The 13,814-nt window shown below is 41.3% G+C and overlaps 1 protein-coding gene across 2 annotated transcripts; it reads left to right on the top strand.

Annotated features, from left to right (window-relative positions):
- Positions 1-362: 362 nt before the first annotated feature.
- Positions 363-12,604, top strand: pitx2 (paired-like homeodomain 2). 2 transcript variants are annotated; one of them, XM_053879002.1, is made up of 4 exons: positions 363-653; positions 3,584-3,637; positions 8,594-8,793; positions 9,820-12,604. In XM_053879002.1, the coding sequence occupies exons 2-4, from the start codon at positions 3,592-3,594 to the stop codon at positions 10,375-10,377; spliced, it is 804 nt and encodes a 267-aa protein (XP_053734977.1). In that variant the 5' UTR covers positions 363-653; positions 3,584-3,591; the 3' UTR covers positions 10,378-12,604. The 2 variants fall into 2 exon arrangements, with proteins under 2 accessions (XP_053734977.1, XP_053734976.1); XM_053879001.1 differs by lacking the exons at positions 363-653; positions 3,584-3,637 and adding an exon at positions 6,182-6,565.
- The last annotated feature ends 1,210 nt before the right edge of the window (positions 12,605-13,814 follow it).

Here is a 13,814-nt window from a genome sequence, read left to right as displayed (position 1 = left end):
TTCATAATATATACATGTACTAATGTTGTTCTAAATCATGAAGACCAGGTTTAAGTAAGACGCCATTTCACGTTTGAACGCGTTTAAGTTGTAAATCTTGACTTTCGGAAGCCAATTCTCGAAGGATCCGCATATGTGCGTCACCTGGCGTCTGCGGAATTTGGTCTCCGCTTCGCACGCGTGAAGATTCCAGTCTGATCATGCGATTGTTGTGCGCTGAGGAGCCACCAAGTTTGTCCACAGAGCAGACGCCGCTCAGACACAAACACACCCCTTTTTAAAAGCGCGCACACGCGCGCGCAGCGTCCCTGGGTGCGCTCAAAAGGAGGAAAATGGAAAGCGTCTTTCAGGGAGGGAAAAGTTGAGGAAGGCAAACGAAGAGGACACTCGGATCAAAGCGCCTCCTTCTCCACCCCTGTCCACTTTGACGCGCGTAAATAAGCGAATCTTTTAAAAAGATAGCGTCTCGTTGGTGCTTTATTTTGGATATTGTAGCTGTGGACTCATCCATGAAACACCACAGGACAGAAACGTAACGCTACCGGACGTTCAGCTCGCTATATTAAGACAAGTGTCAAAGTGTCTGTGGAATTTTATCCTTTTACGCACGATCCAAACGCCCACGGCTGGGAAGTTCAGAGCCCCGCGGACTGGTAAGTGAGTGTCTGAAGTCCAAGAATGAAAGAAGGCTGAGATGTGAGTTCATGCAAGTGAAGGAATTTGTTCCACTTGGTGGTTTTTGAGCGTGTTATTGAAGTGGATTTCAGAAACGTAGATGAGCGCAGATGATCTCGATATATGGTTTGAGTTCAGAGAGGAAATAGGAGCAGTGTGTTTGAATGAGGGAAAAAGAAATGAAACACGTGCGCAGTCGTGGCAAAGAGGCCTGTCTTAAAAATAAACAGCAATGTCCGCCTGCAACAATAAGGTCTGCGTGACGTTTGCGTTCTTTAATTAATACCGGACCATGTGCCGGTCCGGTGTGTTAATTTCGGGAGTGAGGCAGTGCCAGGTTTCTGTCTGCACTGATCCATCTGACTCATGTCAACTGTTGTTGGTGCTGAGAGCGCGGAGAGTCCGTCAAGTGTTGGACTGGATGGAGATTAATACCTATAATCATCTGACTAGTACACGTAGCCATGTCCAGTACACACGCGCGCGCTGGGCGTACTGTGGTAATATATATATATATATGTATATATGCAACAAGAGACGTCTCTCTTACAATTTGTGTTTTCATTAAAAATAGAAGAAAACAGAGCGCGAGCTCCCTATTGACCTTTTGGTTTTATTAGATTGGTAGTATTTAAAGTCCATCATGTGTCATCTAGCCTTCAACATACCATGCAGTCAATGGGTTTTAAGTTCATGTTAATTTTCAGTATTTTAATAAGTGTTTTTTTCTTTATTTGATCATTAAATTTTGTTCGTGGTGGCCACTTTTTTTCCGACTAAATTACAATGTAACATGAATGTACTATAAATTATTTCATTGTAATCCATATCAGATTGCGCATTTTTCTCGAGTGGTTGCGTTTTTATTATTATTATTGTAATGGTTATTATCGGATCAATAATATTTCTTGTTAATTCGTGGACTTATTTCATGTTGACAACAGTACAAAATACCTCCGAATTTCGAGGCCCAAATATGACTGTGGACGATTCCCGTGTGTAAATTTGAAAAGTCGTTAACGTAGAATGTTGCGTACCTTTTTATGCCACTCTATAATGTTTCAACTGAACCGCAGCATTTCATTCACAGTATCAGCGAGTATGTTTGCAATACCTTGCACTGAAGTAGTCGAACAGTCATTATCTGGCATATGGAACCGGACCAGCAACCTTTATTTAACCTTATTTATTTATTATTTATATTTTTCATATTATTATATTGTATTTCTGGGTCAGTTTTCCTGCTCAAAGGCACATCATCTGGAATCGAACCTGCAGCTTTTTCCTCTGCACAGACCCTAGCACGCCTTTCATTCATTTGTCCTCGACAAACAGGATGTTTAACAATAATTTTATTAATGTCGATACGCATGTCAAGACTCAATCGGGAGTCTTGCTCAAGGATACTGTGGAATGAATCCAACCTTCAACTGTGTCATCAATGGGGGCAGCAACAAAACGACAGTCATAACAATTGTGCCGAAAATAATAATAACTACACTGACGCTTCGGTTTCTTGCTCGAGGGCACTTGGTGAGTCAGAGCATCTGGAATCTATTCAGAAAGTTCTTCGGCTCTTAAACACACAGTCATGACATTGCTAGACATTTAGTCAAACAATAATAATTCTAGCAAAAGCAGTGAGCGCATCAATATTCGGTTTGCAGTCAGTTGGGTCTGCAATCCGGCCCCGAACTATTTTCCAGCTCTGACAACTACAGCAGTAACCGGTATGAACGGGATGCGCGCATTGATGATGACACTTTCTTGACCGCGTCTGGACTCATAACTGGCCACATCTTTCCTCCTGCCCTTGGATGGCCTTCTTGTTTACGCAAATAACGAACCCCAGTGTAAGAAGCCGTTCATTCTATAGCAATAAAACGAATGGCGTTGAGAATGTGACCTCACGCTGTGTGAAATGACGCCCTAAAACGAAGGGAGGCGAGCTGCGGTGGTGCGTTCAAGGCCCTGCTCCATGACGCAGCGGCGTCACCTTCGCTGAGCGCGCACCAGCCGCCGCCGCCGCCGCCGCTCAGGTGAACATCTCTGGCGCATCTCGGTGTTAAAATGTTGGCGATAAAACACGGATGATGTCAGAGCAGGTGAGCAGAAGCTCGAATGCAAATGTCCCCGCGACTGGAATTATGATGAGCAAACACAGCGAGTCTGGACTAATAAAAGCCCATCTGTGTCGCTGGTGTGAGGCTGCGGTAATGAATTTTCTAATATCCCACCGACAGACATCTCAATCACACGCTAATCCTCCTGATTTCTTTTACTGCGGAGCCACTGCGACCCGTTCTGCTGCGGCACCAGCAGCACCGCGGGCAACCAGTGAGAAATGAAGACGGAGAAATACACAGTTCAAAATATCCCATTCAATGAAATTGGTTAGGTTTAATTTTGAAGAATATTTTGTATTAAGAAAGTAGGTCAAAAAGGAGCGTCCAAACTGTCAATGATTTTATTTTAGAATAATTTTAGAATTAGAATAATATTTTAAATGAGTAATGACATGTTGCTAATTGCTTGTAAAAACAAATCTGGATGTGGATTCTTCTATTAAAAGAATGAAATGAATATAATTAAAATGGCTTCAATGTTTGTTTGTTTTTTCATTTGTGTTTCATATAAATGCTCAGCGCAGTATAAACAGAAAAATAAAGAAAATTAAGCTAATGAATATAATTTAATTCATGTTCTGATGCGCAACTCTGGCGCAAAATCTTCTCCAAGAATTGTAATTATTAGAATTAATGTTCACAGAAAGATGGAAAATTGTAGAAAAAGCACTTTTTGTGCGTTTGAATGACATTAATCTAATGAGTTTCGTACAATTCGCACCTTTTTTTCTATTTCTTTCATTTCTGTCGAATTACAATCCAAGCTTTCTTTCTCTCCCCAGAAGTAAAAATGGACTCCCACTGTCGTAAGATGGCGTCCACCTGCGCGCAAATAGGTAAGTAATTCATCAATTCATTCTCATTACATCGCAGTAATAAGGGAGCGGTTTTGTGGCTGCATGGTGACGATGAAGTACTTCACATTTTGAATTTAATCATATCATTTAAGTTGTGCCATTATCTTTCAGAGTGATTCAAAATATTACATTTTCCAAATTTGAATACTGTTTATTAGTTCTGTTAATATATGTATATTGTGAATACACATACTTAAAGTAAAATGTAATGTTGAATTAAAAAGATATTTATATTTCATTCTAATGTGGTGCGTGCTTTTTAAAAGCACCAGGTTGAATGTAACTCAATTAATGAGGCGTAAAATATTTCTGCGGGAGTGATGGCGACATCACGCTGTCTGCTGTCTTAGGGAGACACCTGGCGGTCAAACGTGGTATAGTAGTTTTTAAAAGTCACTATGAGGCCGTGATAAATTGCTTTAATGCAGCACAGATATGCATTCTAAGAAGAATCAAACCCCAGAATTGTGCCGCAAAAATATTGTTTTTTACATGTTAGTAGCGTGGAAGGTGTTGTATGTAAATGACAGTGTTGGCGTCTGCCTCATGACAATGAATTGTGATTTAAATAAGATGATAAAGAGGTGACAGGGTTCAGCCTCAGAGCTTCCTGAGCGCCTTATTTTAAATGACCAGTGATTAAAAATAAAGCATGAATAATGTCTCCACCTCAATCGTGTATTCCGCGCTCGTTCGATCCACTCGGGGGAGAACTGAATGTAGGATGGAAGCGCATCCGTGAGCAGGAATATACTAATGGAGGAATCGGGATGTTCCCCTTAATCCCATGTAAAAAGCCCGCGCGTCTCCCTCACTATTGACTGAATAGCTAATTAATGGCCCTCGATGACGGAGGCCAGTAATCCGCACAAGAGAGATAAAGCATCCGCAAGGTAGAAATGAAGAGGAAAGTGATAATCCACTTCAGGTTTAGTATGAAAATACGGCAGAGGAGGATAAAAAAAAAAAGGAGCATCTGACTGTGTGTTTTTGGATCAGCTTCCCACTTGTTTTCGCCAGTTCATTCGCAGTCACTGAAACTTGACAACTTGACAACAACCAATGATTTACCTTATTGTTGTTATTATTGTAACTGCATTCATCCGTTGCACGTCAACATTGTATTTGTGACGTGCGAAAATAGCCAAACTGAGGTACAACATAAGACGGTTAAATTTTAAAGGATTATTTCATTCACTAATTTAAATAAAAACAGTGTAATAAAATAAAATAATAACAAATTTTTTAAAAAGTGTCATGTTTTAGACCGCAATACGACTATGTCATAACAAATATGCCTCTTTAAATTATATGTGTTTGTACATCATTGACTGTAAAAAGGTGACAATCGGTGCGTGCGCGAGCGCGTGTCCCACTCTGGTATTTATACATCAGGGAGGCTTTCACGGGATTAGCCTGGTAACTTCTTAACAGGGCCAAGTCAAGAAGTCCAAACGTGTTCTGTGATGAACCGACCGAACCAACACGTGATCCAAATAGTGATGATAGCTTAACAAGGGGGCAGTGTATTTTTACATGTGACCAATTATTATCAGCAAATCTCTCTATTAACAAAGGGAAGATGGTTTAAAATAAGCAGGTAAATAATGGTGGTGTGAATAGGAAACGGCGAGTCACTCAGGCAGGTCAAGAGAGTAGAGTGGCCAACAATGCGTGGAGATGATTTAACGACCCTCTGACCCATGAGGGACAGAAGCGCAGCGTGTCATGCCAGCTTTCCCTTTATCCCGTGCGTAATTACGCGCAGTTCTGGCGCAGCCTGGCCGCTGTTTGGTGCATTCGTCTGCTGCCATTTGTTAATCAAATACCTGGATTGTGGTCGGATTTAAATATAAATGTCGTGACCCCAAACAAGTTCAGAAGTCGAAATTGGCGTTTTTTGAAGTGGGAAAATGTGCATACAAGCATTGCATCAAATATATTTCATTTTCAGCTTCTTGACCAGGTTTCCATGTTATTTACCTTTTATAGTTAATGTCTTCTTTCTTCGAAATAGTAACACTTTGTTTTTGAAAACTGTAAATACTAATATATCATATAAAAAGCGCAAACTTTGGAGATGGCAAACATCAGTTATTCGTTCTGCTACCAGGCGCTGTTTTTCAAATTCACTCTAGTCTGGAGTTTTGTTTTGTTTTTCTTGACGTCCACTGAGATGATTGTTGTCGGATCTGGCAACAAAACAAGCAGCTCCAGCTCCAGAACCGTTTCACCGTGCCGCTGGTCCAATCTCATAAACGAGGGCAAACTGAGTTATTTTCATTGTTATTTGGTCTTGTGCTGCAGCGTAAAGGCGCGTCCCTGCTCTCGTAATTTGGGAAGGAAAAACGCCTCAGTCCTGCCTTGACGCGTCAGTGGATGCATCCAAGATGCGATTGGCTGCGTTCGCCGTCGTGTCAGACGATAGAATAGTGGGCGGGAGCTGAGTGGTGATGTCAGGTTGTGGAGAGGAGCGCAGTTGGATGCAGCAGCTGAAATGAGCTGAGATCTGGTGGAGTGTGTGTGCGAGAGCGTGTGTGGATCTAATATCTCCTACCTGTCCTTGTCACTCTGATCACTGCAGAGGAAGCCGCTGCGAGTACGGCTTTGCTCCATGGCCTTTTTTCACACATTTGTCAGGAGGATTTCGGAGTCTTTGTTGGCGAGCTGAGCGCGGACGAACAGGCGTCGGGACTTGATTTGCCTTTTTGACAGCCAGTCTCTGTTTATCCATGAACTCTATGAGGGACCCATTAGACCACCAGCATCTCACAGGGACTAAACTTGCATCCACGCACCACGCGGCTCTGACCATGTCCAGTTTACAGCCGCTGCAGCGGTCAGTGGAGTCTAAACACCGTCTGGACGTGCACACGGTGTCGGACACCTCTAGTCCCGAATCTGTGGGTAAGAACCGGCGCTGTCGATCGGCCGAAAATACAATACGCTTAAGCAGTTTTGCCCGCGTTGAAACTTGACCGAAGTTAACATGATGTCAGACATACATTTTATTGTAATAAACGATGTTGCTCGTATTTGTTGGCACATATCCGAAATTCCAATGGGTACGCAACAGCGAGTGTCTTTCTTTCTTTTTTTATTATTTTACTAATTTAGTTATTTATTTATTTATTCTTAGATTTTTTCCCCCCACATTACCGAACGCAATGCAAGTCATATTTGACGATCTACAAACATTTCATTATTAAATGAACAAAACTTGCTTATGTTCGTTCACTGGTTTATCATATATTTTTATTATGTATATGTTCAAATTGCGTATTGTTTTATTAATTTATTTGTCAAATACGAACGCAGAAAAGTGAGTACTCAAAATAATAAATTAAATCGCTGATGGAGTAAAAGGAATAAAGTAATTCAGATTTCAATTTAATATATTACTACATAATTAATTGAAGATATTCACAATTAAAATATTCATTTTATTTTATTTATTTAATCTATTTAGTTAGTAAGCAGACACAAAACGTCCCACATTGGAATGTCGGTTGTTTCGAGTTTAAACTGAGGATTCAAATATGTTATCTAAACCACTTGTTTTTGAATTTAATAGTTTTCATATATTTACAGATTTTGACCGCACTATTTAGAGTAAATTAAGGTTTTCGATTGAGTTTATCACAGTAGTTTTAGAGGAGATGAAATATGCGGCAGTACAAGTGCGATCTGTGGAGTTTTGAACCGTTTTGAAAACATGTCAGATTTCCCTTTTTTAAAAATACTGTCGAAGTAATCATTTTCTAAGGATCTAAAGTACTCTATCTAATATAAACATCGACAGTTTGTTAACATTTCATAGATTCCTTTTCGGTGCACAAAAGTACTAATAACTAAGAATAATAACAGTGTGTGCCATTTTACTTTTTAATCTCTGCAGGTTGCTCCTCGACGTTATAGAAGTGTTTTTCATGTACTTCTATATTTGGTTGCTTTATATTACAGCAAAGTCTGTCTTTTAAAAAGTGGTGTCGTTTAAAATAAATATAACTTGAATGCTTTCTTATGTAAAAGATCCGGATATCATATATATTATGGATCAGGAGCCATTCTGTGCTTGTCTGCAGTGAAAAACTTTCCTTCAACCAAAAAGGACGAGTCCTCTGATAATCCGTCCCAAATAGGTCAGATTAAGAGTTGAATGTCTGCCCGCTGGTCACTGGAGCTTGAAATAACACTGGAATCAACAAACATTGACAAGATTGTCTTGCTGGTGTAGCCTCACATGGATGTGGGAGATGATTGAATTCTGCTCTACTGAATCATACGCCTGGTTTTACCGCTTTTATTATTATTTTAAACATGATACAGCTCAAGAATATTTGTGTGCACAAATCAACCCGTCATTTCAAGGGTCATATCCGTCGATGATTTCAACCAGAAGGTCAGATGACGCTAAATGCTTTTGCCTCTGGGTTCGACCACTGGAATCAACAAGTCGCGAAAACAGTAGTGTTTTTTTTCTGTTTCTATATGGATGTGTCCACATTTTGGAAGAACGCTATTCAATGTTCAAGCGCACAGGCGTCAAACACTTCATGTTGCAAATAATTCGTGTCGTAACAGAAGTCAGTAACAGATTTGAATTCAGAAAATGAGTGCAGATTAAGTTTTAAAGTGCAGACTCGGGCGAGTAGCAAAATAATGCGATCAGATTAAGAGGTGAATGCGTGTCTGTCGGCCGGTCACTGGGGCATGAAATAACACTGGAATCCACAAACAAGACTGGAGACCACACAACAATGACAAACAGTCCAATTAGTTCATCTTTCATGCTTTTATATCTAGAAGAGAAAAAGATAAATATTACGCTTGATGTTAGCACGCGATCAACTTTTAAGATTTAATCCTCCAATTCAAAAAATACAGCCGATGCAACTTGTTTGACTTAATCTTAACTATAAATCCTCTTTTCAGAAAAAGAGAAGATCCAAACTAAAAACGACGACTCCTCAGACGATCCCTCCAAAAAGAAGCGGCAGCGGCGGCAGAGGACTCACTTCACCAGCCAGCAGCTGCAGGAGCTGGAGGCAACTTTCCAGCGGAACCGGTACCCGGACATGAGCACCAGGGAGGAGATCGCAGTCTGGACCAACCTCACGGAAGCGCGGGTCAGGGTGAGTATCCTCCACCGTGTATATAAAAACAAATTGTCTCATTTTTGAGCGTGTAATTACGCGCGGACGCAACTTTTACGCGCGAGAACTCCACTTTCATTATTTTATCTCACTAAACACCTATCAATTATCTTGAAAATAAACACTCTCCTCTACTAAAAACACACGTTCAGTTGGAGCCAAATTTAATCGAGCTTAATATAATCGTCCAAATATAATTACGCACCAGAAACAACAACCACAGCGGCTCGTGTTACCATGACAAATATATGTGTGCGTTTTAAAAACACCCCGCGCGACTTAAGGTTGTAATTAGACATTAATGACGCCTTTGACACCAGCGGGTCGGTGACAGATACCACCCGTGTTCTCGTCGCTCGTGTGAAAGAGGTGCAAAGCCGGTATTTTGCGATTGTCGCCCAGGCGATGTGCGATTAAGGCCAGCGTGTTTGTGGACGCCTGCAGAGGAATACACATCCACTCCGCGCCGCTGCGACATCTCCAGTGTGTATTCTGCGCAGATAAACACGGAAACAAAGCTGGACGTCGACATTAGTGGGGATTCGAGTTGGAAATTATTTGAATAGTTCAGTTCACCTTTGACTTTTGTCAACTTGTTAACGGCCTTTGAGTTCACCTGTTGTGTCCACGCTTTTTACTGCGTGTTTGTCTTTTTTGCGCGATATCTGACACTGGTTTGTTTTGACTTGCTGACATGTTACAATGATTATTACATGAATGTTTCGTGTTCGTATTTAAGGGTCAGTCACACTAGTGTACAATTCCATTGCGTTACGTCAGTTTGATTTCGTGTTTAACTTGAGGTTCGAGGTGACTTTTAAATCTATATTTAAAAAGAAAATCCCCAGTATTTACACATCAATTGAAACAGATGTTTGGCAAAGGTGAATTTAAATACATACTTTTATTTTTATTTATTTTATATAAAATCATCGATAAATACGCGCGTAAAGTACGCATCCGTTAAATCACGTCCTGAATGCAAATTTGGTTTCCTGTCTCCAGGTTTGGTTCAAGAACCGACGAGCCAAGTGGAGGAAGCGCGAGCGGAACCAACAAGCCGAACTGTGCAAGAACGGCTTCGGCCCGCAGTTCAACGGACTCATGCAGCCGTACGACGACATGTATCCGAGCTACACGTACAACAACTGGGCCGCCAAGGGCCTGACGTCCGCCTCGCTCTCCACCAAAAGCTTCCCTTTCTTCAACTCCATGAACGTCAACCCGCTTTCCTCGCAGACCATGTTCTCCCCCCCGAACTCCATCTCCTCCATGACTTCCAGCATGGTTCCGTCCGCGGTCACCGGGGTTCCGGGCTCCAGCCTCAACAGCCTCAACAACCTCAACAACCTCAGTAATCCGTCCCTCAACTCGGGGGTGCCCTCGTCGGCGTGTCCTTACGCGCCCCCGACCCCGCCCTACGTGTACCGGGACACTTGTAACTCCAGCCTGGCGAGCCTGAGACTGAAAGCGAAGCAGCACTCGAGTTTTGGATACGCCAGCGTCCAGAACCCAGCCACCAACCTGAGCGCATGCCAGTACGCGGTGGACCGGCCGGTCTAATCTCACCTGCACTGCAGAAAATGACCAGAAGCCGCCGGTTCTTCTTCTCCTTGTCGTGTTGTCCCGAGCAGGGGCGCTCCCAGGAGGGGGCCTCGAGTTTCACCCCGCCCCCACACCACCTCCACCACCACATTTTTGGCACTTATGTTTTACATCTGAAGGCACCACAACAACATACGCAAAGAAATGAACAGCTCGCGACTCCTCTCATATTTCATGACAGATGGTAAACAAAGAATATTGCGGTTTGTATGTGCTCACTGAAACTTTCTTCACCCATGAACACTTTCAGGTTCGGCAGCGCAATATCATCAAAGTCTTTTCTTAACTTCAAACTACGCATGTTAAGTTGCGAATACAACTAAACAGTGTCCTTGTTGAAAGATAAACCTAAAGTAAAGATTCTATAAAATTTATTATTCACTTTTCAGTGCCATCTATTCAAGATATTACTGTTCAGATCATTCAAAGGATTTTTTTAGTAACAATTTGAGGTTTTCTTTTTATTGAAAGGGAAAATATTCAAACGAAACCAAACTTCATCATCTTCTACTCACTGGACTTTAGGATAAGCATCTTCTGTCACAAGGAAGTGAAACAGTCTCAAAGATGATGAAATTGAAAAGCCACTGAATTTTAGAGCTGAACATTACTTTGTGAATGGTGAATTCCACCACAATAATGGGAGCTTTTTTTGCCATTGGATTGCAACTAAACTTTGTAATTAGAAACTCCATGAAAGCAGCACTTAAAGCTTCAATAGTGCAGTCTATAAGTTGGTGAGAAAACAAGTTCACAGAACTTCCACCGAACACAACCAACATTTAAACTAGGGGTAGTGGATGTCATGTGACCAACATCCCTTTTTCTTTTCCTTTGTTAAGCGCTGATTGTCTCTCTCATTTAATACAAAACTATTTCCGGAGCAACATCAGCACAGAACCATTCTGATAGCTCACTTTCCAAGTGAGTTGAGCACTGACCTCCATCATCTTTGTGTTGTCTTTCAAAATCTTGCATTTGTTTTTGACATTAGACAGTAAACAACAGCATCAACCATGAAAATGAGAAGCCCTCTGTGTGTCATTTAATAGTCCAGTGAAATAAACTCAACACTACAAGCTTGACTCTACCACAGATTATTATTTCTTTTCTATGGGCTTTTCTGTCATATGCAACGTCATCGTCAACGTAGTGCTGTTCCTTGGGCTCCCGATATAGACAATGAATGACTGTGTCACCATTTCTACATTTTGGAGCAAGGGATCACTGAAGAAAAAGACGTCTTTGGCTGCAACATAATGAGAAACAAGGGAGTAGTTAGCTTCTTACGGAAGAGGATCACTCCATCTGTCTCATGGCCACTGTTACTCTCAATGACTCCACTGCAACGGTGGAAGTTCTCATTTGAAGTGATAAGTGTGTATCATCTATATCGACTCTAAGAGGATCCCAAAACACAGCAACTATTGTCAACACAGATCCAAATCAACAGACAATCAAAATGTCATTTTTATTTTTATTTACATGCCAAGAAGAAGTTGTGCACCTCAATATCCCGAGCTTGTAATTCAGTGGCACTTCGGAAACTTGCTCCAACACCTTGTCAGTGTCACTCCGTGTCGGCTTGCTGGTCATTTTTTGCAGTGTGTGTGTGGCTTCATCACCAACCAACGGCCAGAGGAACAAGAGACTACTACTTTGACTTTTCATTTGAAGAAGGGCACTAGAAGACTGAAGTGAACCACTGAACTGGGAGATTTGGGTCCCTCCCCGCCCCCTAAACCCTCTTTTTATTTTGGGAGAAAAAAGAATTTCCCGGTCTGTTCATCATTGTTCGTTCTGGACTCCAATTGTCGATCGAAAGGTTGTAAATATCTCTATATAATTGACTCATCATCTCTTGTTTTTGTCAAATGCGCTACAGTGCTCCACTAATGAACTATTTGCATGTGGGCGAAGAAGAAAAAAGAAAAGCCAAAATTTTGCTTGCAAACTAAAAAAAAAAAAAAAGGGAATGTAAATATTTTAAAAACGCACCAGTTGTGTGTTTCGAACATATAATAAATTTATGATTAATGTCTGTGTGGGTTTAGAATAGAAATTCTGGATTTAATGTTCCTGGTTTTCTGTGTATACTATTTGGTACGGAATAATGATTTTTTTTTTTTTTCCTCCCCAAACATCCCAAAAAAATATTGTGTTTTATTTAATGGAAGTAAATATATTGTTGAAACATCACTGGCATATTATTGGGTCTCTGTGTGGAGGAGTGTATAGTAATGTGTGTGTAGCTGTTCGATTAAGCGAGACACTCGTGTGGCTAATCTATGGAGGAAAACAATGACACTCCAATACACACACACACACACACACACAGTCCAATACACACTCACGAGATCAGATTAAGTGCTGAATACATGTCTGCCCGCTGGTCGCTGGAGCTTGAAATAACACTGGAATCAACAAACAGAGTTAAGACCACACAACAATGACAGCAGCCCATTACGGCCCTTTTCATTTCGCTTGGAAGTTTGTGGAGCTGATTTAAGTTGACAGAAAATGGGATTGTAGTTACAATCAGAAAAAAAGATCTTCCTTCTTTTAGATACTTATTAGACAATATATTATTTATTTATTTATTTATTTTAATTATTTGTTATTGGCGTGTTAGGATATTTGCTCTAAAATTATTTCTTTAAAACATTTATATATGAATGCCATATATAATAAACTGATATTATATCTGACATCGCGCTGCGCGCAATGAATAGCATTAAATTAAATAAATAATTCGCCACTTCGGAAGTAGTTTTAATGCGTTTTTATGCTTTTTTTAATCTGACTTGCAGAAAGATAGACACTTCCAATATTAACAAATGAACTGCTCACTCAAACCAAGCAACCAAACATTCACCTTCAGCTCTTATTCAGCGGGAATATTCTTCATTTTAAGGACGTGAGTCATTGTGTTGAAGCAAGTCTGAAGAGCGCGATTCCCTGAGGAATGCAAGCCGGTGATGATCCAGTCGGATGAGCGGGACAAAGAGCAGCTTCCTGGCTGCAAGCAGCGCGAGAGGCGCGAACAGCACCCGGTGAGCTGCGTGTCAAGACAAATGCGTTGCCATCTGGGGCGGAGTCGCTGCTTTACGCAGAGCACTGGGGAGACATTTAGGTCTGTAAAAATCGAGGAGAATAAATCAGTCCTCGAAAGGAAATGATCACATGGAAAGGACACTTGTGCGTCCTTTGACGTGTCTGGTTTCCAACGTGTGGTAACGACTGGACCCGGCTGCTCAATAGGTGAGGAGGATGCGTAATAATCAGCTGACAGCGGGGATAAGCTGCGGCTGCTGCTGGGGCCAATACGCAAGTCTGCAACCAATACACATCCCCTCAACCCGCACGCTGACCTAAGGAGGTGTGGGTCGCAAGCT

This window comes from Synchiropus splendidus, chromosome 11 (assembly GCF_027744825.2).
Source record: "Synchiropus splendidus isolate RoL2022-P1 chromosome 11, RoL_Sspl_1.0, whole genome shotgun sequence".
NCBI classification, from domain to species: domain Eukaryota; kingdom Metazoa; phylum Chordata; class Actinopteri; order Syngnathiformes; family Callionymidae; genus Synchiropus; species Synchiropus splendidus.
This window is presented reverse-complemented; position numbering and strand designations above follow the sequence as displayed.